The 22,851-nt window shown below is 36.6% G+C and overlaps 5 protein-coding genes and 2 non-coding genes across 9 annotated transcripts; 5 read left to right on the forward strand and 2 right to left on the reverse strand.

Moving 5' to 3' along the window:
- Positions 1 to 385: 385 nt before the first annotated feature.
- LOC111496876 lies at positions 386 to 1,338 on the forward strand. Its single transcript, XM_023147419.1, has one exon. It carries the CDS (start codon positions 563 to 565, stop codon positions 1,004 to 1,006), a length of 444 nt encoding a protein of 147 aa, XP_023003187.1. The 5' UTR covers positions 386 to 562; the 3' UTR covers positions 1,007 to 1,338.
- Positions 1,339 to 2,808: 1,470 nt separating this feature from the next.
- On the forward strand, positions 2,809 to 4,885 carry LOC111496866 (pentatricopeptide repeat-containing protein At2g33760). The gene is made up of 2 exons (XM_023147403.1): positions 2,809 to 2,929; positions 3,086 to 4,885. The coding sequence occupies exons 1-2, from the start codon at positions 2,836 to 2,838 to the stop codon at positions 4,867 to 4,869; spliced, it is 1,878 nt and encodes a 625-aa protein (XP_023003171.1). The 5' UTR covers positions 2,809 to 2,835; the 3' UTR covers positions 4,870 to 4,885.
- A 5,656-nt stretch (positions 4,886 to 10,541) lies between these two features.
- On the forward strand, positions 10,542 to 14,463 carry LOC111496874 (E3 ubiquitin-protein ligase RMA1H1-like). Of its 3 annotated transcripts, XM_023147417.1 has the most exons (3): positions 10,542 to 10,788; positions 13,472 to 14,030; positions 14,119 to 14,228. In XM_023147417.1, exons 2-3 carry the CDS (start codon positions 13,500 to 13,502, stop codon positions 14,137 to 14,139), a joined length of 552 nt encoding a protein of 183 aa, XP_023003185.1. In that variant the 5' UTR covers positions 10,542 to 10,788; positions 13,472 to 13,499; the 3' UTR covers positions 14,140 to 14,228. The 3 variants fall into 3 exon arrangements, with proteins under 3 accessions (XP_023003185.1, XP_023003183.1, XP_023003184.1); XM_023147415.1 differs by having other exon boundaries at positions 13,472 to 14,463; XM_023147416.1 differs by lacking the exon at positions 10,542 to 10,788 and adding an exon at positions 10,795 to 10,891 and having other exon boundaries at positions 13,472 to 14,421.
- Positions 14,464 to 15,257: 794 nt separating this feature from the next.
- TRNAV-UAC lies at positions 15,258 to 15,330 on the reverse strand. The gene has a single exon. It is a non-coding gene; the product is annotated as a tRNA-Val (tRNA).
- A 153-nt stretch (positions 15,331 to 15,483) lies between these two features.
- On the forward strand, positions 15,484 to 15,645 carry LOC111497523. The gene has a single exon (XR_002720626.1). It is a non-coding gene; the product is annotated as a U1 spliceosomal RNA (small nuclear RNA).
- Positions 15,646 to 16,842: 1,197 nt separating this feature from the next.
- Positions 16,843 to 17,940, forward strand: LOC111496875 (heat stress transcription factor B-2a-like). The gene is made up of 2 exons (XM_023147418.1): positions 16,843 to 17,230; positions 17,548 to 17,940. Exons 1-2 carry the CDS (start codon positions 16,970 to 16,972, stop codon positions 17,854 to 17,856), a joined length of 570 nt encoding a protein of 189 aa, XP_023003186.1. The 5' UTR covers positions 16,843 to 16,969; the 3' UTR covers positions 17,857 to 17,940.
- A 746-nt stretch (positions 17,941 to 18,686) lies between these two features.
- On the reverse strand, positions 18,687 to 22,736 carry LOC111496868 (monothiol glutaredoxin-S17-like). The gene is made up of 3 exons (XM_023147405.1): positions 22,482 to 22,736; positions 22,301 to 22,375; positions 18,687 to 20,327 (listed from the first exon to the last, which is right to left on the reverse strand). The coding sequence occupies exons 1-3, from the start codon at positions 22,650 to 22,652 to the stop codon at positions 19,098 to 19,100; spliced, it is 1,476 nt and encodes a 491-aa protein (XP_023003173.1). The 5' UTR covers positions 22,653 to 22,736; the 3' UTR covers positions 18,687 to 19,097.
- Positions 22,737 to 22,851: the final 115 nt, after the last annotated feature.

Below are 22,851 nucleotides of genomic sequence, written 5' to 3' on the forward strand. Positions count from 1 at the left end.
AATAATTAACATTTAATATATATATATATATATATATATATAAAAAAAAAAAAAAAAAAAAAAAAAAAAAAAAAAAAAAAAAAAAAAAAAAAAAAAGGAGTCGGCAACAAGGTTGGGCTAAGCCCATCTTCCTTGTTGAGGAAGAAAATGAGAGGGTCCAAATATGAATCTTGAGTTAAAATATATAATTTTATTATAATTACAAGTGGAGCCTTAAGAATCTGTCGGCATTGTCAGCCGTTGCCACGTATTAATCAAGGAAACAGTGTGGAATATGCAAAAATTTGGTCCAGCTGGGCCCAGGGGCTGAGATACTTATCTCCAGAGTGTACACTCTCTCTCTTCGGGTTATTCCAAAAAAAGAAAATTATATAAAGGACGCGAATAATTTAAAAGAAGAAAAAGAAAATTAAAGAGCCCGATCACGGTTTCCTTCGGCTCATCGTCTTCCTCCCAAACTCAAATTTCAGCTGTGCAATTAGGGTTCCTTCAATTACGGGAGCAGCCATGTACGCAGTTTCAAATCCATAAGTAATTACGACGCCTCCACCGTCCGTTCAAAATGGGATCGTCGTCGTCGTCGACTTTCCCCGTGATCTGCCTTCTTCACTCTGTGGTCGCAATCACGAGCGGGACGCTGATGATGTTCTATATGAAGGAAATTTACACGATTGGGCATGGGATCGATATCGCCACTAAGTTAATGGGCTCTACGCCACACGATCAGCTCCTGCTTCAGACCTCCGATTCGTTTTCCGGGTTGCTCCTCTTCGCAATCGGGTTTCTTCTGTTCATGGTTTCGTTCGTGAAGGACAGAGAATTTCAAGGGTTCTTCGCTAAGGGATGTATGGTGCTTCACGTCTCAATGGCGATGTGGAGGTTCTATTTCGAGCGAAGAGTGGAGGACCTTTCCTGGGATTGGCTGAGGCAGATTGTTGGTGACATTCTTCTTGCCCTATCTTGGGTTTTCTTTCTTGTTTATTCCTGGAGAGAAAAATATGATTAGTTTTCTGAGTAAATTGTTGAGTCTTTTCTTTTGATTCCAAGCTGCAAATTGCATTGAGATTTTCTGGGTCTGGATGTCTGTTCAATATTGGGGGAAAAAAAAGTGATTTAAATCTTCAGATGAACATGGCAGTAATGGGAAAAATCCATCCCACTTTCCTTTGTGTGTGCGTGTGTGTTATTCCACTTTCCTTTGTGTGTGTGCGTGTTTTTTTTCTTCTCCTTCCCTTGTTGATTGATGAATATTACTCAGCTTAAAAAACCAGTCCTTCTGTAAATGTTATGTGCTTAATAAGCCACAGTTGAAATATATTTCATATTGATGCTTTGTTACTGAGTTCTGCATAACAGTGAAAGAAAAGAGCTGTGATTGATTGAAGGAATTTAGTGAAGAGGGCAGGGCAGGCATTATTAGAGCTGCCAACTGAATCTTTTTAAGCCTTTTATCATGAGAATACGAAATTCTTTAGAGTTTAGTGCTGAAGTTCTGTATAAATCTGGTGCTCTTAAGTTTGAAGGATGCCCAAATCCCTTTAGTAGATACTAGGCTGCGCTTTAAAGAGGGGTTTTCTGTTCAGTATGCGTTGATTCTTTCCTTCTTATATACTCACCTTGCTGTTCAGCCTTTAACGCTCACTCAGTGACAATCTTTACTTTGGAAAGGAGAGGCTGTCCAGATAATCACAAGCTTTGTCTTTAGAGTTTTCTTTTGATTCAGCACCTTAAGAGAAGTAAGGGTTAAATCTTTAGAGTTTTCTTTTTTTGTGTGTCTATTTTAATGTTGAATTTTGAAACATACCTATTTTTGGTCCTTATATCCAAATAAATAGCATGAACTCATATGCATGTTTAGATGTGAGAGGCATTTGAGAATTGAGTAAATGAATATTAAATCGCAATATAATAATCATGATCTTAACAAACATTAGAACTTAATTATGTATTTTAAACTAGGATGGATATTATTAAAGTTAAACCATTTTGATCTTGTTTTTTTCTTTTTCTTGAAAGTTTTAAGGATGGGAAGTTAAACAGATTTTATAATTGATAGTTTGGAAGTTAAGGATTGAAGTTAAATTAATGTTTGAGGACGAAAGTTTAGTTTAGAAATTGAGAAGAGTATTAAAAAAAATTGACCAAAGTTCGATTTTAAATTATCCCTCCCGGACACTGCCTCCATCCCAACTTCATTCCCGTACTCATTTCATTTTTTCATCGTCCATCTGATCCGAGGAAATCTTTGCACGCCTCCGTTATCTTTTGAGAGGCCTATGCCCCATACTTTTGCACGCCCTCCGTTGCCTTTTGAGAGGCCTACGCCCCATAAAAACTATCTACTTGAGACTGTTCCTTGGCCGTAAGTCTTGACACAAGGTCGTAAGTCCTAACACAACCTTAGAATTATAACTCTTCTAGAGCGGTATCTCACTCATAGCTAATCTCAATCAATTTCCATCATTTGATCCTACGAAATTTTCTTTTTAGGGAAGCAAGCAGAGATTTTCCGTAAAAACTTTGCGGGGATTAGAGTTCTTGTAAATAATTTTTTAGTTCATTTTTCAATATAATTCTTATTAAAATTTTGTTAAAAGAAGGTAAGACCGTCTATAATGTTTTACCAACCAATTCATATTTAAGTTTTGGTTTAAAAATTCTGAAAATTAGATTAATTTATTTTTTAAAGATATATTTAAGTTTTAGTTTAAATATTTCAAAATTCACTAATATATTTAAAATTATGTAATTTATTTTTCTAAGCTGGACGGTTCGCGACCCCATTTGGACATAAATGTTGCTCATTCCCTCCCATATTCCACGAAGGCTATAAAAATGAAGCAGAAAAAGCTTACACTCGAGCTAAGTCGGCGGAGTTGCAGGACGGGAGCTTCTGAGGGAGTAGTTGGAGGCGGAAGGAAGTGCAAATGTAAGTGTCAATGATCGCCTTTTGTTTTGGACGTAAACATAAATTTCTGTTCCAATATTTAGTACTTTCAAGGATCTTCCCTCCTCTACTTCAAAACCATTGGATGCACAAATTTGATCAATCCAACTATGAACAAAACAAAGTCTCTAATTACAGTGGAATCCCAACAACTCGCGCTTCAACATCCTGTAACTCACATTTTTGACTCCCGACCCCACAGTCCAATCTATGCAGCGCTTCTTCAAGCAGGTCCTCGTCTGAGAAACCTTCAACAAGTTCATGCCCATATCATTGTTTCCGGATTCCATAGAAGTCGATCACTTCTCACCAAGCTTCTTTCACTGGTTTGTGCCGCTGGTTCAATCACGTATGCTCGTCGGTTGTTGCCCACTGTCCCAAATCCTGATTCATTCCTGTTCAATTCCCTTCTCAAAGCGACTTCCAAGTATGGGTTTTCTGTTGATGCCGTCCTGTTTTACCGTCATATGCTCTTCTTGGGTGTTTCCCAGTCGAATTATACATTTACGTCTGTTATCAAAGCCTGTGCTGATCTTTCAGCTCTCAGGTTGGGTAGAGAAATTCATTCTCACGTTGTGGTTTCTGGTTATGGATCTGATATGTACGTTCAGGCTGCACTAATTGCTCTCTATGCCAAAGCTGGTGATATGAAAGTCGCCCAGAAGGTGTTTGATGAAATGCCCCAAAGAACAACTATAGCTTGGAATTCACTTATATCAGGGTACGAGCAGAATGGATTACCAGCGAAATCAATCGATTTATTTAATCCGATGATAGGGTCAGGCTTTCAACCTGATTCAGCTACAGTAGTAAGCTTATTGTCTTCCTGTTCTCAGCTAGGAGCTCTTGATTTCGGATGCTGGTTGCATGATTATGCCAATAGTAATAGTTTCAATCTGAACGTGGTTCTTGGTACTTCATTGATTAACATGTACACTAGATGTGGGAATGTAAGCAAAGCGCGGGAAGTTTTTGACTCCATGAAGGTAAGGAATGTTGTTACTTGGACAGCCATGATTTCAGGGTATGGGATGCATGGTTATGGTGAGCAAGCAATGAAGCTTTTCAATGAAATGAGAGCTTATGGTCCTCGCCCTAACAATATCACATTCGTTGCTGTCTTGTCTGCATGTGCTCATTCAGGGTTGATTGATGATGGTCGTCAGGCATTTTCAAGCATGAAGGAAGTATATGGGTTAGTTCCAGGAGTAGAACATCATGTCTGCATGGTAGATATGTTTGGACGTGCTGGATTGCTCAAGGATGCTTATCAATTCATTAGAAAATTTCTTCCTGAAGAGCCAGGCCCAGCAGTTTGGACTTCAATGCTTGGGGCTTGCAGAATGCATAAAAATTTTGACCTTGGAGTTAAGGTTGCAGAACATGTTTTAGCAGTTGAACCAGAAAACCCTGGTCATTATGTAATGCTTTCTAACATATATGCATTGGCCGGTAGAATGGATCAAGTAGAGATGGTGCGAAACATGATGGTTAGACGACGCCTAAAGAAGCAAGTAGGTTATAGCACCATAGAGATCAATCAGAAAACCTATATGTTTAGCATGGGTGACAAGTCTCATCCTGAAACAAATGCTATCTATAGGTATTTAGATGAATTAATGGGCCGTTGTAGTGAATCAGGCTATATACCAGCACTGGAGTCCTTGATGCATGATTTGGAAGAAGAAGAAAGGGATTATGCCCTTAGATATCATAGTGAAAGGCTTGCCCTAGCGTTTGGTTTACTTAAAACCAATCAAGGTGAGACTATTAGGATTGTAAAGAACCTTCGAATATGTGAGGATTGTCATTCAGCTATTAAACACATCTCTGTTATTGCTGATAGAGAAATAATTGTTAGGGATAAATTTCGTTTTCACCACTTCAAAGATGGTGCATGTTCTTGTCTTGATTATTGGTGATAATTTCAATTCATAATCATCAGCTTCAGTATTCTAGCTGTTACTGAGACTTCATTGAATTTACGAGCTAATCCACGACAAATCATGGAATGGTCATTGCGTTTTCTAATTGATGACCAATCCTGTCACTGGAGCTCCTCGGTATTTTTAAATAGCTAGGCGATCTGGTTGTTAACTTGATCAGTGCTCAGGTTGTCAAGGCCCTTTTTTATTCAATGATTGATCCCTAAAGCAGGTACCAACCAGGTGTTTTCTACTCATTTGAAAATTGTAGCATCAGATAAGATCTCTTTGGTTGTTTGGAAAAGTGTGCTTATGCTGATTATGTTCTAACTTCCTTTTCAAAACAGATATGTATTGGTATTGCATTTATTCTGGCATACGGAAATTATTTGTAACAAGCAATTAGATTGTTGTCTTTTTATTTTGTATCATAATTCTGAGAAGGATCTTACCGAGCTTAGGGAGTGTCCATATGACCAGGGAGGATATTTTATCATCAATGAGAGTGAGAAGGTTCTTATTGCACAAGAGAAGATGTGCATAAAATATGTTTCCAAAAAAGGACAGCCAAACAAGTACACCTTTGTGGCAGACGTCTGGTCTATGGCTGAGTCACAAAATAGACCACCTAATAACATGTTTGCACACAATAGTTGCTTTCTTGAACTAGTGCCAAGGGGGTAGTGTACTTATCTTCGTTTTCTGAAGATTTGGAAGTTCTTCCTCCTTGTTGAAGTAAAAGCTATTCTAACCTATTCTTTTTGCAATTCGTCAATGTTCTTTCAGGTCTTCAGGACAATACATGCATGCCACTCTGCCTGAAACCCAAACTGAGATTATGATTATTATTGTGTTTCGTGCTCGAGGACTTGTTCCTGATAAAGATCTTCTAGAGCATGTATGTTATGAATTCTGTGATACTCAAATGATGGAGTTGCTTCAGTCTTCTCTGGAAGAGGCTTTTGTTATACCAAATCAGCAGGCACCCATTTCTTTGATACTTGTCTATCATCCTGTTCTTTCTCTCTCTCTCATGCTCACACCAACAATGTTTCTTGACTGTAGGTTGCACTGGGCCATATTGGGAAGAGAGGATCAACAGTTGGTGTGACCAAGGAAAAGAGGATTAAGTATGCATTATCTCAATGAATTTAGGTCTGCTCCATTATAATCAGCACGAAACTATTTTATAACTTTTCAACATGTTTGTTATCTTGATGTCTCGGGTCAAAGAGATTCCTCAAGAGGAAATGCTTCCCCATGTTGGTGTAGGTGAATTTTGTGAGACTAAGGAGGTGTACTATTTTGGGTATGGCACTAATCTGATATATATGTATATATTTAATTTATCAACATCTAATACTATAATAGTTCATTGTCATCATCATCGTTACTGCCTTGCTAAATTATTTTTATACTATTTTGTCCGTGACTTGTTAAATTGTCTTACTGGACATTACATGTACCAGTTATATAATTCATCCGCTACTCTTATGTGCCCTTGGGCGGACAGCAGAAGATGATGGGAACCACTTTGGAAACAAAAGACTGGACTTTTCTGGTCCTTTACTTGGAGGCCTGTTTAAAATGGTTATTATTATTATTTGACAAGTTTGTTTTTTGGTTGCAAATATTATACTTTTCTCATTTTGAGAGTTTCTCATCATCTTTTATTTGTTTGAATCAGCTATTTAGAAAGTTAACAAGAGAAGGGATCGGTTACGTCCAAAGGGTCGCAATAAAAAAAAAACAGGATCTTATACAAGGATCAATCCAGGCGAGGCTTATTCTGACACCTACACTCACTGTGACATCCATTCATCATTGGTTTCGGGCGTTTATGCTTCAATTATTCCATTTCCTGACCATAATCAGGTTTGCTAGTTTTGCTATCTCTGACTGATTCAATTTTTTGTGTATTTAACCCCACGTAACACTTATCAATCTGCCATGGGTAAATAAGCTATAGGAATATATATCACCAACTAGTAATGTCAAATGGTATGCTCTACTTCAATTTCAAATAAAAGTTGTAGACGGTCTATATAAATAATCAAAGTTGGAAGCTTCAATAATTGGTATCTAAAAAGGTCTGGTTTGAAACTGGGTCAGCGAAATACGGGGAGTAGACGCCTTTCAGTGTGTGGGAGTGGTTCATCTATTGAAGGTAGACATCTCAAATTCAATATTCTTTAGTTTTCCTTTCTTGTCGGGCTGTTCACGTCTGTGACTTGTTAGGCTCATCTAAATTGCTTTAATTAGCTTTTGGATTACTCTCTTATCCAACATTAATGTACTAGATTATCAGCTGCTCTCTTGGTCTAATATCTACAATTTTGTCGGTGAAGTCCCGTTCATTTATGATTTCTTTATATATATATACACACACACACACACACACACATCAGAATTGTTTGCTTGTAAGTTAGTTTTATTGAATTTTATATTAAGTCTGTATGCAAATATTGGAGGATAAGATTAAACCCACATGGGGTGTCCCTTTTGCAATAACTACAAAAGACATTGCCTCCCTTCTCATATGGACAAAGGTCATTTGAATAAGAAGGGTGCAACAATCAAGATTCTTTTTTCTTTTTTTAATGTAATTATGACGATTGTATTTTTATAAGAATACTTCCCCATTAAAAAATATGTATTTATGGGTGTGAGGTTTTAGTTTTATCTTTTAACTTTTTCAATAGTTGATAGTATTACTTTCAATAAATTCTTATATTCGGAGAAATGATTTTTGGAAGTTTAATAAAATTTTGTTATTCAGAGATTTAGATTATCCTTTCATATTATTAATTAGTCTTAGAAGAAAATGGTAATGGAGATGTATTGCAGTCTTCTTTTGTTCATCAACCCTCACCTTATTTTTTTGCCGCTGAAGTAGCGGATCAGCCCCCTCTTCAACCAGTAGTTTTGTTCAGTATCTTCTGCAGATTGTCAGCTTGTTCAATTGACATTAGAGGATTCCAGTCACTAGGCACAACTTTCTTCCAGGACTATTCTAGAAGATAAGCAGTTGGTAGCAGTTGCTTCCCTTCTTCCATTGCTTGCTCAGATTTTGAATCTTTATCTCAGGTTCGTCGATCTTCTCCAGCTAGGACTACTCCAGATGATAAGCAGTCTGGAGCCGTTGCCTCCCTTATTCCAATTACTTACTCAGATTTTGAATCTTTATCTCAGGTTCGTCGATCTTCTCCAAGCTAGGACTACTTCAGATGGTAAGCAATCGGGAGCAGTTACTTCACTTATTCCAATTGCTTACTCAGATTTTGAATCTTTCTCTTCGTCGATCTTCTTGACATTTCTTATCTCATAGCAGAATTTTTGTCTCCCTCTCACGTGATCAATTGACAAAAAATTTTAAGAAAAAACCAACCAAAAAAAAAAAAAAAAAAAGAAGAAGAAGAATATATTTATAAGAGAAAAAGAAGTCAAAATAGAATGAGATTGATGGAGAAAACTTTGCAAAAGAGGAATATATTTATGAGAGAGAAGTTGTGAAAAATTGGAGTCCTAAGACGATGACAGTAAAAAAAAACCAGAAACATCGGAAAACTAATGGTTGGTCCCTATGTTTGGTTGCAGTAGGTTTTTTTTTTTTTTTTTTGAGTTTTCTTTATTGATCTTATTCTATTTTGACTGTTTTAGATGTGGCTTTTACCTTTATTAGTCACATTCAAACATAGCATTTTTTTTTTTTTTTTTTGAGTTTTCTTTATTGATCTTATTCTATTTTGACTGTTTTAGATGTGGCTTTTACCTTTATTAGTCACATTCAAACATAGCATTTTTTTTTTTTTTTTTTGAGTTTTCTTTATTGATCTTATTCTATTTTGACTGTTTTAGATGTGGCTTTTACCTTTATTAGTCACATTCAAACATAGCATTTTTTTTTTTTTTTTTTGAGTTTTCTTTATTGATCTTATTCTATTTTGACTGTTTTAGATGTGGCTTTTACCTTTATTAGTCACATTCAAACATAGCATTTTTTTTTTTTTTTTTTGAGTTTTCTTTATTGATCTTATTCTATTTTGACTGTTTTAGATGTGGCTTTTACCTTTATTAGTCACATTCAAACATAGCATTTTTTTTTTTTTTTTTTGAGTTTTCTTTATTGATCTTATTCTATTTTGACTGTTTTAGATGTGGCTTTTACCTTTATTAGTCACATTCAAACATAGCATTTTTTTTTTTTTTTTTTGAGTTTTCTTTATTGATCTTATTCTATTTTGACTGTTTTAGATGTGGCTTTTACCTTTATTAGTCACATTCAAACATAGCATTTTTTTTTTTTTTTTTTGAGTTTTCTTTATTGATCTTATTCTATTTTGACTGTTTTAGATGTGGCTTTTACCTTTATTAGTCACATTCAAACATAGCATTTTTTTTTTTTTTTTTTGAGTTTTCTTTATTGATCTTATTCTATTTTGACTGTTTTAGATGTGGCTTTTACCTTTATTAGTCACATTCAAACATAGCATTTTTTTTTTTTTTTTAACTAAAATTATAATCCTCAGTCTACTGTACTCTTTTAAAAAATGCTATCATCCTACAAATAATTCGTTGGTGTGCGTTGTAATGGTCATATTTGCCAGTACCTTTGAGCTCCCTATTTAAGTCAACTCAACCATCAATTTATCTTACCCATGGTTAAAGTTAATTAAGAGATCATTAGTTTGAATAATTTACTTTATATTTAGTGATATAATATTTTCCAAAAAAAAAAAAAAAAAAAAAATCTTAACCAACCTAGTTAAAGAATAAAATCTNTCAAAGGCTCTTTTTTTAGTTTAATTATGTGAAGACTGATGATTTAAACATCTAGCATTAGCATTAACTAGTTGAGTATATTTCAAGTGTTTTTCTGAGTTTTTTTTTTTAAAAAAATAACAAAGAAATTTTAAAAAAAAATTATAAAGGAAAATAGCTATATTTTTTTCATTAAAATACTCCTCTATTTGAACAGTTTTCTTTTATAAACACTGGAAAAATACACTCTAAGAAGTAAAGTTGAGAAGAAAAATAAATAAATAAAGCAAGGAATTTTTTTTTAATCGTGTAAGATAAAATTAAAAAATAATCGCACTACACGACAGATACGCAATAGCTGTGTTCATGCCACTGTCACAAAAATATCTTTCCCCAACCAAAGTTTATTGATAATGTTTTTAAATTCTTATTGATTATATAGAATAATAAAATTGTTGTAAAAAAGTTAAAAAGAGAGTACAAATAATTATTTAGAGACTAAAATAAATGTTTAGAAAATCTATAGATAAATAAATTATTTATGGTGGGCATTTGAAATGTATAGTAGTAAAATTATAATTATAATTAATATATAGGGATTCATAAAAATAAATATCTTTTGAAATTTTTGTATTTTTAAATTGGAAATTAGAAAGTACATGATGTGTTAGACCAATAAAATTATATTGGTACATTAAAACATTAATATATTATTAACCAAATAAATTATAAGAAAAAGCAGAAAACTCAAACCACCGCAACAATGATTTTGTGGTTCCCAAAGGAAAATATAATGGCAATTAAATAAATTAAAGTGAGTATAATTAAGTGATAATTAATATGGATATCAACTAAGAAAGAAAACTGAGTTAAATCCTGACATTAATTTTTAAAAAAATGTAGAAGAGAAAATAGTGTGGGATATGAGGCGAGATTATTCCACGTCAGCTAGTGTGGGGCCCATCAGAATGGTTAAAGAAAACGGAGGTTTGTCCATAAAGCCCCATTCACTTTGGACGCTAGATCACTGTCAACTGGCTGTTCTCTCTATTTCCCGTTCTGTCATTTCGTTCTCCAACCTTTTCATTTTTGCATTAACATTGCCTCGTTTTGTGGGAAGCTATTAGCAAAAGAACTGTTGATTCTCTCTCACAGGTGAACCACTGAATTTGAACTTTCGTGATTTGTTTTTCGATTTTCTGCTCTTCTCAACTTGTGTTTTCATGCTTCGTTTCGCCGTGATTTTTTCCTCGTGGAGGTGGAAGTTTTGATATGTTTATTACTTTCCTTGTCTTCGATTGCGTTGTTTCATACAAGCTCTGGTGCTGTTGGATTTTCTGGATCTTTCATTCTGGATGTGTTTTCTGTGGCTCTATTTCTCTTTCTTTTTTTTTTTTTTTTTTTTTTGGATAAACCATGGAAGNTTTTTTTTTTTTTTTTTTTTTTTTTTCTGGATAAACCATGGAAGCTTCAACTTGTTATGTGTTTTCCATCTGTGTTTTGTTTTAATTTTGACAATCGGGAATGTGGTATTTGGCTGTTTGTATGATAATTCTATTATATCAGAACACACTTTGAATTGAAGTGAAGGCTTAATTCTTCTGGGCTGTGCCTCGTAGTGGTTTTATTAGAAATTCTTTAAAATGTTGGGCCTCGAGGTTGTTTCATATCTCTACTATTAGAGTTTTCCATTTTATGCCTGGGAAGAGTAGGGTTGGATCCACGCGGCTCTAGTTGATGAATTTTCATCATTAGGAGCTGTATCAGGCAATCAATCACTTTCATCTGTCTTTGGCCGGCGGAAAATAGTCCGAACAACACACACTAACACAGTGGAGTTACTTCGGGCTTTGATGGTTTGATTTGGTTATCGAACAAGATGTGTTCTTATATGTCTAGCATTAGACTACCAACTAGGACGTAAGAGAATTGCCCTCTAAATTCTGTGTCTTTTTCGTGTGAATACATTTTGAACTGGCAGTCTGTGGGTGGCCTCCTCCTGTTTCCTATCTCCATCTTTATTATATGCGGTATTTAGGACTCTATCTGTCTCGAGCTCACCAAATTCCGGTCAGTTTGGGCTATTTCAGGGAAGCTAGAATAGGGTTTGGTATTATAGAGTGATCATTTGCAATTCTGTTTATTTTCACTTCTAGATGGAGTCTTAAGCATTGGTCAGGGGGGAGAAAGGGAGAAGTGGTGTCTGCATTCGACTGGTGATTCTGAGGAATACTGGTCTTGTTTCTGGAGTTCATATCTGATAAATGATAATGTGTCTGCTTGCATATCATGAATTTTAGTGGACAAGTCATATTGTTCTCCATATTATGTTTATTATATTCACGGGCTGGCTAGGGGACTACATGCGTCAAAGAAAATAGGTTTTGGTCTCTTGTGATGATGAATTGGATCACAATCTTGAAAAGTTTTTATATCTAGAATATATGCTAGTCACAACTTTCAAGCTATAGAAGTTTGTATTTGCCACAAATCATGATCCAAATGCTGGTTTTCAAGTAATAGAAAGTTGGTTTCAGGTTTGGAGACAGTGTAGTGGCAGTGGCGGATATCTTGATTGATTGCCATTCCTAAATAGGAATAGTGAGATGGGGGTTTTCATGAAGATTCCTTGCAATTATCTGCTACTTTTTCCCATAATATGGGTTTTACTTCAAACAAACTCAATTCTGGAAGGAAGTACAATTGAACGAAAGGGTAATGGGCTACTAAGAGCACATTGAGGAAGACCATGTGCCAGGATTACATTCTTCCTTTTGGAGTTATATATGACTTAATTACTAGGTCCTCTCTTCTGTGTTTATTCGTTTGGCATATGAGAAAATAATAGTCCTTTCTTTTTAATCACTGGGTATCCTGGCCTCTACTTGTATTATGCCCATGGTTAGGTCTAAGAGGTTACTGACTGCTTTAGTTGTTAATGCATTAAAATAGCTGTTCCTGACCATTATTTTACCAGCTGATGAAGTTCTACAAAGTTTCAGAGCTCCTTCAATTTGAGTTCACCATTTGTAACAGCTCAAACCTACCATTAACAGATATTGTTCTCTTTGAGCTTTCCCTTTTGGGCTTCCCCTCAAGGTTTTAAAATGCTTCTGTTAGGGAGAGGTTTCACACCTTTATAAGGAATGCTGTATTTCCTTCCCTCTACAATCGATGTGGGATCTCACAATCCACTCCCCTTCTAGGCCCAGCGTCTTAGCTGGCACACCGCCCGGTGCTTGGCTCTGATACCATTTGTAATAGCCCAAACCCACGCTAGCAGATATTGTCCTTTTTGGACTTTCCCTTCTGGGCTTCCCTTCAAGGTTTTAAAACACGTATGTTAGGGAGAGTTTTCCACACCTTTGTAAAGAATGTAGGAATGCTTCGTTCCCCTCTCCAACCGATATGGGATCTCACACCATTTGCCTGAATGATTCATGTTTGGCTTTGAGTTTTCAAGATTTTACCCAACTCAATGATTTCGTTGCTATTTTATTGTTATTACCCACCTTCTATCTAACCTAGTAATAGTTTGCTGCCAAGTCTGTTTCATTTTGTGGTTGGTCTTGAGTATTTAAAATCTTTTAGGATGAGTTAATTGAGCATCTAACCACTTCTGGAATCAAAGTCGGTCACATGGTTGGCTGCTTTCAGTTGAGTTTTAGGTATCTTAAATGTCCCACCAATCTTCTGCTTTGGTAGTCCTTAAATAATGTATTGTTTTTAGCTTTCTTCCCTCTGGTTCTAACCTTAGCTTCTAATTCTTTTTATAATTATTGTTACCCAAAATCTTTTCAGACGGAGAAATTTACCGTGTTTTTGTGGACTTCTCCAGAAAATAACTGGAGTTGCTTGATCGATCCATGGCCTATGAACAGTGCTTTGCGCAAGGATGGAAACACGTCTCTGGTACAGGCGGAACAGATCGAGAAACCTACAAGGGTTGCTTTGATTGTAACATCTGCTTAGACTTTGCCCATGAGCCAGTGGTTACTCTCTGCGGTCACTTGTACTGCTGGCCTTGCATCTATAAATGGCTTCACGTCAAGAGCGTCTCTCTTGCCATTGATGAGCACCCGCAATGCCCAGTTTGCAAGGCTGATATTTCCCACACCACAATGGTTCCTCTCTATGGTCGTGGCCAAATGGCCGAGGAAGTCGGGCCTGAAGCCCAAGCTCTGCATCAAGACAACGTTGATATACCTCCTAGACCTTCAGCTTGTGGTAACCAGATACTTGCTACCCTCAGCACACATCAGCAGCAGCTTCGATATCGAAATCCTTACCAGCGACCAAATCATGACCCCCTTCTTTTTGGCAATTATGAAGAAGATTCGCCAGCTCCTTCGCTAAACCTTGCTAGAACATCGTTCAGTGGTTTTCACCATCCGGTGGTAGGAATGATTGGCGATTTCATGTATGCAAGGGTCTTTGGGAACTCTGACAATTTATACTCTTACCAAAACTCTTATCATCTAACAGGGAGCCGTAGGAACCGGTTGAGAAGACAGGAAATGCAGGCAGAGAAGTCATTGAACAGAATCTCCATTTTCCTCTTCTGCTGTGTAATTCTGTGCGTTCTTGTCTTCTAATGAGATTCTGTTCCTGGAAACTCCTCCATTTGTAAGAAAAAAAGGAAGAAGAAGAAAGATACTAATAAAGTACATCATTGTCTTTGTATTCTGTGTAAAGGTTTTTTGAGGTAAGCTCATGGACAGCTATATGTTTATATACAATTTCCCCCCTACTTCTGGCTTATATAAGTACTTTACATACATAATCATATATGTACATGTTCATTATATAAAATATATAGCATTAAAGATTGAACTAATGACTGTTTATTACTTAGATTGTGTTCTTGTTATCTTAAACTTATCAAAATTAGAGGGAAAGGAACTCAGTTTTTAGTAGTGATGGAAAGATTAAATATGATGGTACCTAGGAACTCTGTTTCTTCTACATACACGATGTTAACACAGAAGAGTCATCTTCCATTAATTAAGGTCATTCATGGAAAATTTTCCAAAAAAGATGACTCGTTTGATTCAAAGCTTCCATTTCCATTAGTTCCTTGAAATTATATGAAGAAAACGCAGTCATTAAGACTGCATGATTCCCGAGAGAGGAAGCCCATGGAGTAGCCTTCTATCATGTCAAACCTCTAGCCACAACCTATTTCAGTACAAAATCATGATGATGATGATCATCATCATCCCTCAGCCATAGCAATAGTTAAAAATCTTCAAAATCTCTGAATTCTTGATTTCCCATGCAGTGGCCTGCCCTATCCTTATGTGGTCTGCTACTAAAAAATTTATCGGAAGCCGATAGCGGTGATCAGCTCGAGGCTGTGGCCGTTAACCATCCGGCCTTTCGAGTGCTCAAACCCAAGCCAGTGACCTTGGAATTTTGAGTAAACCATTATTATTATTTTGAGTAAACTATTGCAGTTAATGGGACCTTTTGGGCTTATGTGATGGCCCAACTTGTCGGTGGAGCCCAATATAGCCTAGCAGGCCGCTTCATTTAATCCCAATCTCAAAGCCATTTTCCATGTAGAACAATAGGGATGGAAAATTTTCCTACAGAAGAAGAGACAAAAAAATGTGTAATGTTAATGTTGCTGCCCAGGATCGAACTGGGGACCTTTAGTGTGTAAGACTAACGTGATAACCACTACACCACAGCAACTTGATGTAGAACAATGTAATGATTAAAAATTAGTATCAATACTAAACGAATTTGGCTTTATCATGCACTTTGAGTTTGTCCCACATCGACAAATCTGAAATGAAGAGAAGTACCCACTAGCTATAAAAGAAAATCAACGGGCTTCGTTGAAACATACTTACCTGGACGGGGCTTTTGGGTGATCATCGAGGCCCATAGCTTAGGTTGGTGACCTCCATTGCACTTCGGAGGGGTGCCCACCTAAGGTCTGTCCAATGTGGCAGAGCCTACGTCATAATTTGTGGTAGTGGGGGCCTGCGTTCGCGCGGCCCCTACCTATGTCAGTGCAAAATTTTTATAATATTCTTTTTGTACTGTTATTTGATATCAATCCCTCGTCGTAGTTATACCCCATCAGAATAATCGCTTTTGAGCCCCCTTTCATTTCAGTCCTCTCGTAGCGCAAGTGTAGCATCATTCATTTCACATAAAATGCATGCCTTTCTGAGGAATTCCATCATCCAATACTACTTTTTTAACAATGGTGATAGCGTGCAGGCATTCGATCTCTCTACCTCCAGAGCGAGCCTCGAGTAGTTTGCCCAACCAATTTACAGTTCCCATGGTGGATTTCACTTGGGCGGAACTGACTGACTGATGATGCTAACCATGGCGCATATGAACGTTCATGCTGTTGGTTCTTCTTTCGCAGAAAGTGCACATCTGCTTGCTGTTCAATGAAATTACTCTTAAAATGCTGTGGTTGTTGATTGGACTGGGTACGTCCAGATAGTGAGAGCGAGAAGGGTTGGTTTTTGGAAAATAAAAATAAAATGTGTTACTGCGGACCTTTAGTGATAACCACTGTATCACTCTCATAAATATTTTATACATTAATATAATTTTGATATTAATAAACAATTTAATGGGGTGCAGACATACAAATGCAGAAGAGAAGAAAAAAAAGTGGGTCAGAGTTCGCGGCCCTTCTTTTGAAATTACTCGTCAATTTTCAACATTTCATCGTGGAAAACAATATCCTAAGACAATTAGATGATTCTTTTTTATACTCTTAAAAAGTTTTTTTTTTTTTTTTTAAAAATTCTCCTCGCGAAAGCCACACCTTAATTTCAACTTTCTCTAACTATGTAATATTATATGCAAAAAAAAGATCTCATTTTTAATGTTCTCTTACTGCACTCTTATGCATAGATGCAGAAAATTAAGAAATTTTTTCTATATGACTTATTATAAAAATATGATTTTTTTTGTGGTAAGTAGGAACATATTCATGTGGAGGAAATTGTTAAAATATATAAGCGACCAATTTGAATAGTCGAGTTCATATCTGGAGTGTTTTCAAATCCTATTGATTCTATATTATGCTAGATCATGTTTTTCTCATAATGATTACTAGAAGAAGAATGGCTTTGATTTTACCACTATTTTGTTAACGTAATAGACTTTAATGGGTCCAGCTTATATCACCAAACAGCCTTGAAGAAAAAGCAGAATTTGGAAAAGGGAAATAAAGGATAAAGGAAACCTCTACCCTTTATAGAACGTAACCTGGTAGCTTCCTAACAAATGGCTGCAGGTGGAAGGCTTATAAGTTGAGAAGCTGATCAACTTTGAACAGATTTTGGGAGTGAATTTGATTATGCAGTCTTCAAAAACCAGAAACCCTGCTCCTTTTCTGTCAAAGACTTATGATCTGTTAGAAGAGGCTGGAAGCTTCCATTTAAAAGCAGCAGATCAGGAGGAAGAAGAAGAAGAAGAAGAAGAAAATAGGATTGTGTCCTGGAATGCAGAGGGAAATGGGTTCATAGTTTGGTCTCCTGCGGAATTCTCTGAGGTGTTGTTGCCTAAGTACTTCAAGCATAATAATTTCTCTAGCTTCATTCGCCAGCTTAATACTTACGTATGTATTCTCTCTTTCTCTATCTTTTTGAAAATGCCCCCACCACTTTTTATTCTCTGAAACATCTTGAAGAAGAATTATTCATTATAATGAGGATCCAATTGACCACTTTCCTGATTCGAATGCTTAAATTCTGCCATAGAAATTGGATCTAATAGGTAATATGTTATCTATTTGATGTGTTCCTTATGCTCCCTCTCACATAGGTTTGGGCATGAGTACCCATGGATATTAAATGAAAAAGGAAATGAGATTTTTGATAGGTTATGATATATTAGAGTCGAGTTTCAATCTAATTATTGTAATAATGGAAACAGGGGTTCAAGAAGACGTCGCAAAAGAGGTGGGAATTCAAGCATGAGAAGTTTCAGAGGGGAAACAAGCAGATGCTGGGGGAGATTTTACGTAAGAAATGTGAGCCTAGTGTGTTTCCAGCCTTTCTAAGATCTTCTCATGAAGGATCTGAAACAATGGCGGTTGGTCAGAAGAATGGCGACCATCTGCAACTAATGGAAGAGAACAAGAATCTAAGAAGACGGAAGCTGGAATTGCAAGCTCGAATAGTCCGATTCAAAGCACTTCATATTAGATTACTGGACTGTCTAGATCAGTGCATTAAGAAGTAGCCTACAGAGTTTTGCTAATTAGAAAATTGGGTTGGTTGTGAAAATTTGAGGAAGAAAGTAATACTTCCGGGTTATGCATTTGCTCCAAATTGAGTTTCCATTGTCCACTCTAATTAGTTCTAGGGAAGTTGCTATCTGTAAGAGTTGATATGAACAATGAACAATTAACAAAACAGTTTATACTGGTTTATAAACTAATACTAATTTATCCAAATAATAGACTGAAACACGCAAGCTCAAAGAATTGAAGTAAAGAAATACTTTGAGATTATAAACAAAACAGGGGAGTAGGAATGCATCTCGTTAGCCCAAGCTTTGGTTTATGGGATAAGGGAAATTGGGAAAGATCACACGTGATTAATTTTGAAGATACCAGAAGCTGCCAGAGGATTTCCTAGAGAATTTGGTTTGCAATTGGCCTACTGATCTTAAAAGTCCGAAATGCAATATAAAAGCATCCAACTTTTCTATAAAGTAAGAAATTTTGACTTTGAAAATGGAAAAAGAGGAACGGCGAGCGCCATCTCTTTCTCCATAACACCTACCCCCTTGAATTTCTTGCATTGAGAGAGAGAAAGAGTGATTGGCAACAGACCGACCATTCTTTTGGTCACCTTCGCTTCAAATTTGGCAGATCCTGTTGAAGATTCTTTGATGCCGCAACCTTAAAAGAAGAATGTAACAGCTATTTCAAATACATGTAATTCAAGCCAAATAATTGATTCCGTCATATAATGACTACTCAATAGAGTTGAGTAGTACAAACAGAGGTTTCAAGTCATCCAATATACACACAGATGGACAGAACTATGAAAATGAACTATCTGTGCTCACTATGAAGGGTGGACATAAACCTGATCCCACAATGTTTTATACTACGAGAGTTGAGATGTTTCAGGATTGAGGACAGGTACTCTAAAGCCGAAACAGGGAAATATACGTCCCAACATTTAGCATAAATGTACGCTTTCTTGTCAATGAAAACCCAACTAAAGAAACTAGAAAAAGGAATATAGTTGCCAGTAACAGGTAACAACACACAACATATAACTTAAACTCATCGGTCGCTAGGGTAATCCCTTGCTTTTACATGCAGTATGAAGGACCCACATTGAAGGGGTCAGAGATCAATCAAAACTATAAAAAGCTAACTTCAGAAGATGTATAGTGTCACTACGTTGATGTAGTCGAGACAATTGAATGGATGTGGACACACCCAAAGCAGCTCATGTTGATTGATACTATTCGGATAAAGTAGATTTCAGTTCTCCACTACTTCGTAGCTCCAGCACAATATCACAGCCTCCAATAAGCTCGCCCTTGTAATAAAGCTGCGGAAAGGTCGGCCAGTTGGAGTAAACTTTTAACCCCTGCCTCACTTCGTCGTCAGTTAAGATATCAAATGACCCAAAACCAATCCCCTCTTCGTTAAGGGCATTAACAACTTTGGAACTGAAACCACATCTTGGAGCATCTGGTGTACCCTTCATAAAGAGCATAACTGCGGAAGAAGTGGTCAATTTTTTCAGACGATCTTCATTAGTGTCTTTCTTGACGATTCCCTTATTTTCTAAGACTTTCCGGAGTTCTCCACTTCTATGCATCTGCAAGACAATATCTGATCCACCAATCAATTCACCTTTGATATACAGTTGGGGGTAACTGGACCAGTTTGAATAATCTTTGAGCCCCTGGCGGACTTCGTCATCAGAAAGGATATCAAAACTCTCAAAGTTAACATTTTCTTCACGAAGGATTTCTACAACCTTGTGACTGAAACCACATTTTGGTTCATCAGGTTTTCCTTTCATAAAAAGCATAACAGGACTCAAATTAACTAGCATTTTAAGACGAGAGGCTAGAGCTGCACTCAAGCCAGAGTTTTCTGAGATAACACCTGCAGTCCTGTCGGGTTCAGCAGGCTTTACCTCATCGGAAGTTATGTTTCCAATGCCATGGTCTCTGAAGACCTCCTTTAACTCACCACTCTCATGCATTGCAATGGCTATGTCAGACCCACCTAGTAGCTCCCCTTTGCAATAGAGCTGCGGAAATGTTGGCCAGTTAGAAAACTTCTTCAATCCCTCTCGAATCTCATTGTCTGATAAGATATCAAAACTTCCAAAATTCACATTTTCTTCCTTCAGAATGTCAACAACTTTTCTACTAAACCCACATTTTGGTTCTTCAGGACTTCCTTTCATGAATAGCATGATTGGATTAGAGTCAATAAGCTGCTGAATTTTCTTCTGCAAAGCACTGCTCAGTCCAGGTTGCACCTTGCTTTCAGTAACAGAGCCATTGTCCCTTGCCAACTCTCTCACTGTTTCAAGAATAGCAGCTCCTGCAGCCATCCCACTGCTAGCTGGGGCTGCAGGTTCTCCAGCATTAATTGAACCAGAAGCTTTAGCAACTTTATGAGCCAAGCTAGATGGATCTGCCCCTTCTAAGGTATCAACAGTCTTGCCATCCTGAAACATGAAGTTAACTATAATAAAAATAGCAGTTTTTTTTTTTTAAAAAAAAGAAGACAATTTCATTCCTGATTGAAATTTACAAAAGGGATGTATAATCCATGGTGTTTACAAAATAACTTTCCAATTTGCAATGGGGAGGTATAACTATATGAAGTAAAAACATTAGACAATTTACACCAAGATATAACTTGGTAAACAACATTGTCGTAAAGATTTGTGTAGGTCTATGTCTTTTCTGCAAATATTCTCTAATTTCTTTTTTTCTTTCCACAGATCCCAAAAGAAAACCATAGTGAGGTTTTTCCATAATAGGGCTTTTGCATTCTTGAAAGGGTGGTACATTAAGGTCATATCCAAAAATTCCTTTACCTCCCTAGGAAATGTGAGATGTCATCCGGTTATGTTAAGAATCGTTGTCCAGAAACTCTGAGCGTATGTGCATTGCATAAACAAGTGGCTTAGTGATTCATTTTCTTTCTTACATAATGGACACCAATTTGGAGAAAGAGTGATGCAAGACATTCTTTTTTAAAGATTTTCACTTGTGCTAATGACTTTATGCACTATTTCCCAAAGGAAGAACTTCACCTTTTTAGGCTGATGTCCTTTCCATACTGTCTTTCCTAGCGTGGGATTTATTGCTTCCACTTTTTCCATCATGTCCATCATCAAGGATTTTGTACAAAAGACCCTGTCGGGGGAGCCAAGTCAATGAGTCTACTTTGTTTGTCAATACCACATGGGCAAGGTCAAGGCTTAATTTGGCCCACTCCATTGATTCATTATCCTTTAAACTCCTACCAAGCTTCAGGTCCCAAAATTTGTTGACAACATTCCACGCTTCTTTAATCGTGGCTTTTCTGCTATGAGAGAGCTTGTACAAAAGTGGATACTTCAATGCTAGTGTGGTGTTTTCAATCCATGGATCGGTTCAAAATGATGTGCTTCCCCATCACCCACCTTATGGCGAGTTCGGTTGGTGATGAGGTTTTGATGTTTCTTTATGTACTTCCAAGGCCCTTTTGTATAAGATGGAGGGGTGATTTTTGTTTGAAGTAGGAGTATATTTAGCCTTTATAAGATTTTTCCATAAGGTCTTTTCTTTTTGTTTGATATGGATGTGGCTATATAAGATATGTGCATCTACCAAGAAGACAAAGCTTTTTGTTTGATGTGGATGAGATGCATCCTTTAAACCCACAAATACAAGCGTATCTAACTAGTTTGGCATTTAATATAATAATGACCTTCACCTGCAACAATGCACTCAAAGCTGCTGCAAAGAAAAGATGTGGAAAAGGAAAAGGAGAAGTGAAGAGAACACTAAAATGGAGTTTTAAAAACACAAATAGTTACTGTGCAAGAATTACCGATCAAGAATTCGAAATTCCACTACAACCACATTATCCTCAGCATTCTTTTATTTTGCTGTCCGTTGATATATATTTCTAATCCAACATGATTAAGTCAATTTACTTGTAATTTCGTAAGAAAATATATTATACTTTTCCAATATATTTAAGGATAATTCTAGCTTTAAAAGAAATAATCATAACCAGCCAGAAAAATTGCAATGTCAAGTTTAAAGATCAGACAACCAAAACGTAACAATATTGCCATACCGCCAGTAAATACAATTGGACAGACTGCAGGTTGGAAACTACTCGTGTACTAGTCAACCCCGTAATACAATTTCATTATCAACGAAAAGAACAAGGAAAATTGCGATTTCAAGTTCAAAGATCAGACAGCCAAAACGTCAAACTTTTGCCATCTCTCTAGAGAATACAATTGGTTTGACTATCCGTAGGAAACTATACTCGTCAAGTAAAAAACGTAATAGGATTCCATGATCTACAGACCCAACTTGGAAATTATAAATAATTCAAATAATATTGGCACAACCATTACTCAAATGAACGCAAAAGAAGCACAAAGAAAAATAAAAACAGGTTACTCTAACTGACCTTGCTAAAGACAAAGTAAGGAACGGCAGCAACCGAGTACGCTTCCGATATTTCGGGTTGCTCTTCAGCTTCAACCTATAATCTCCATGAACAACTAAGAAGATAAACAATCGAAGTAATAAAAAATCACAGGCAGATAAAGATCACCGAAAACAACTATTAAAGAGATATAGAGACCCACCCTGACAAAACGAGCGTGAGGAAAATCGGTAGAAAGGTGTGAAAAGACCTGGTCCATGTGCTTAGAAGCTTCACACCATGAAGCCCAGAAATGGAGGATAACCAGTGCATCACTCCGAAGCAGGCCGTCAAGCTCCGCTTTAGATTGTACGTCCTTCACAGAACCACTCATTGTTCTTCCGGACCCGCTGCACACGGAGAGAGGATTGATCAAAACTAGAAATTGATTCAATCGCGAAAAAGCCCTAGCACACTTCTGTTGAAATTTCTCTTTTATTCTTTTACGTTTTCGTTTTAATAACTTTACTCTCTTTTTTTCGTTTTAATTTTTTTTCTTATAGATTAGGTCTAATTAGTCTGAATCTAACATT

Source organism: Cucurbita maxima, unplaced genomic scaffold (genome assembly GCF_002738345.1).
Source record: "Cucurbita maxima cultivar Rimu unplaced genomic scaffold, Cmax_1.0 Cma_Scf00023, whole genome shotgun sequence".
NCBI classification, from domain to species: Eukaryota; Viridiplantae; Streptophyta; class Magnoliopsida; order Cucurbitales; family Cucurbitaceae; genus Cucurbita; species Cucurbita maxima.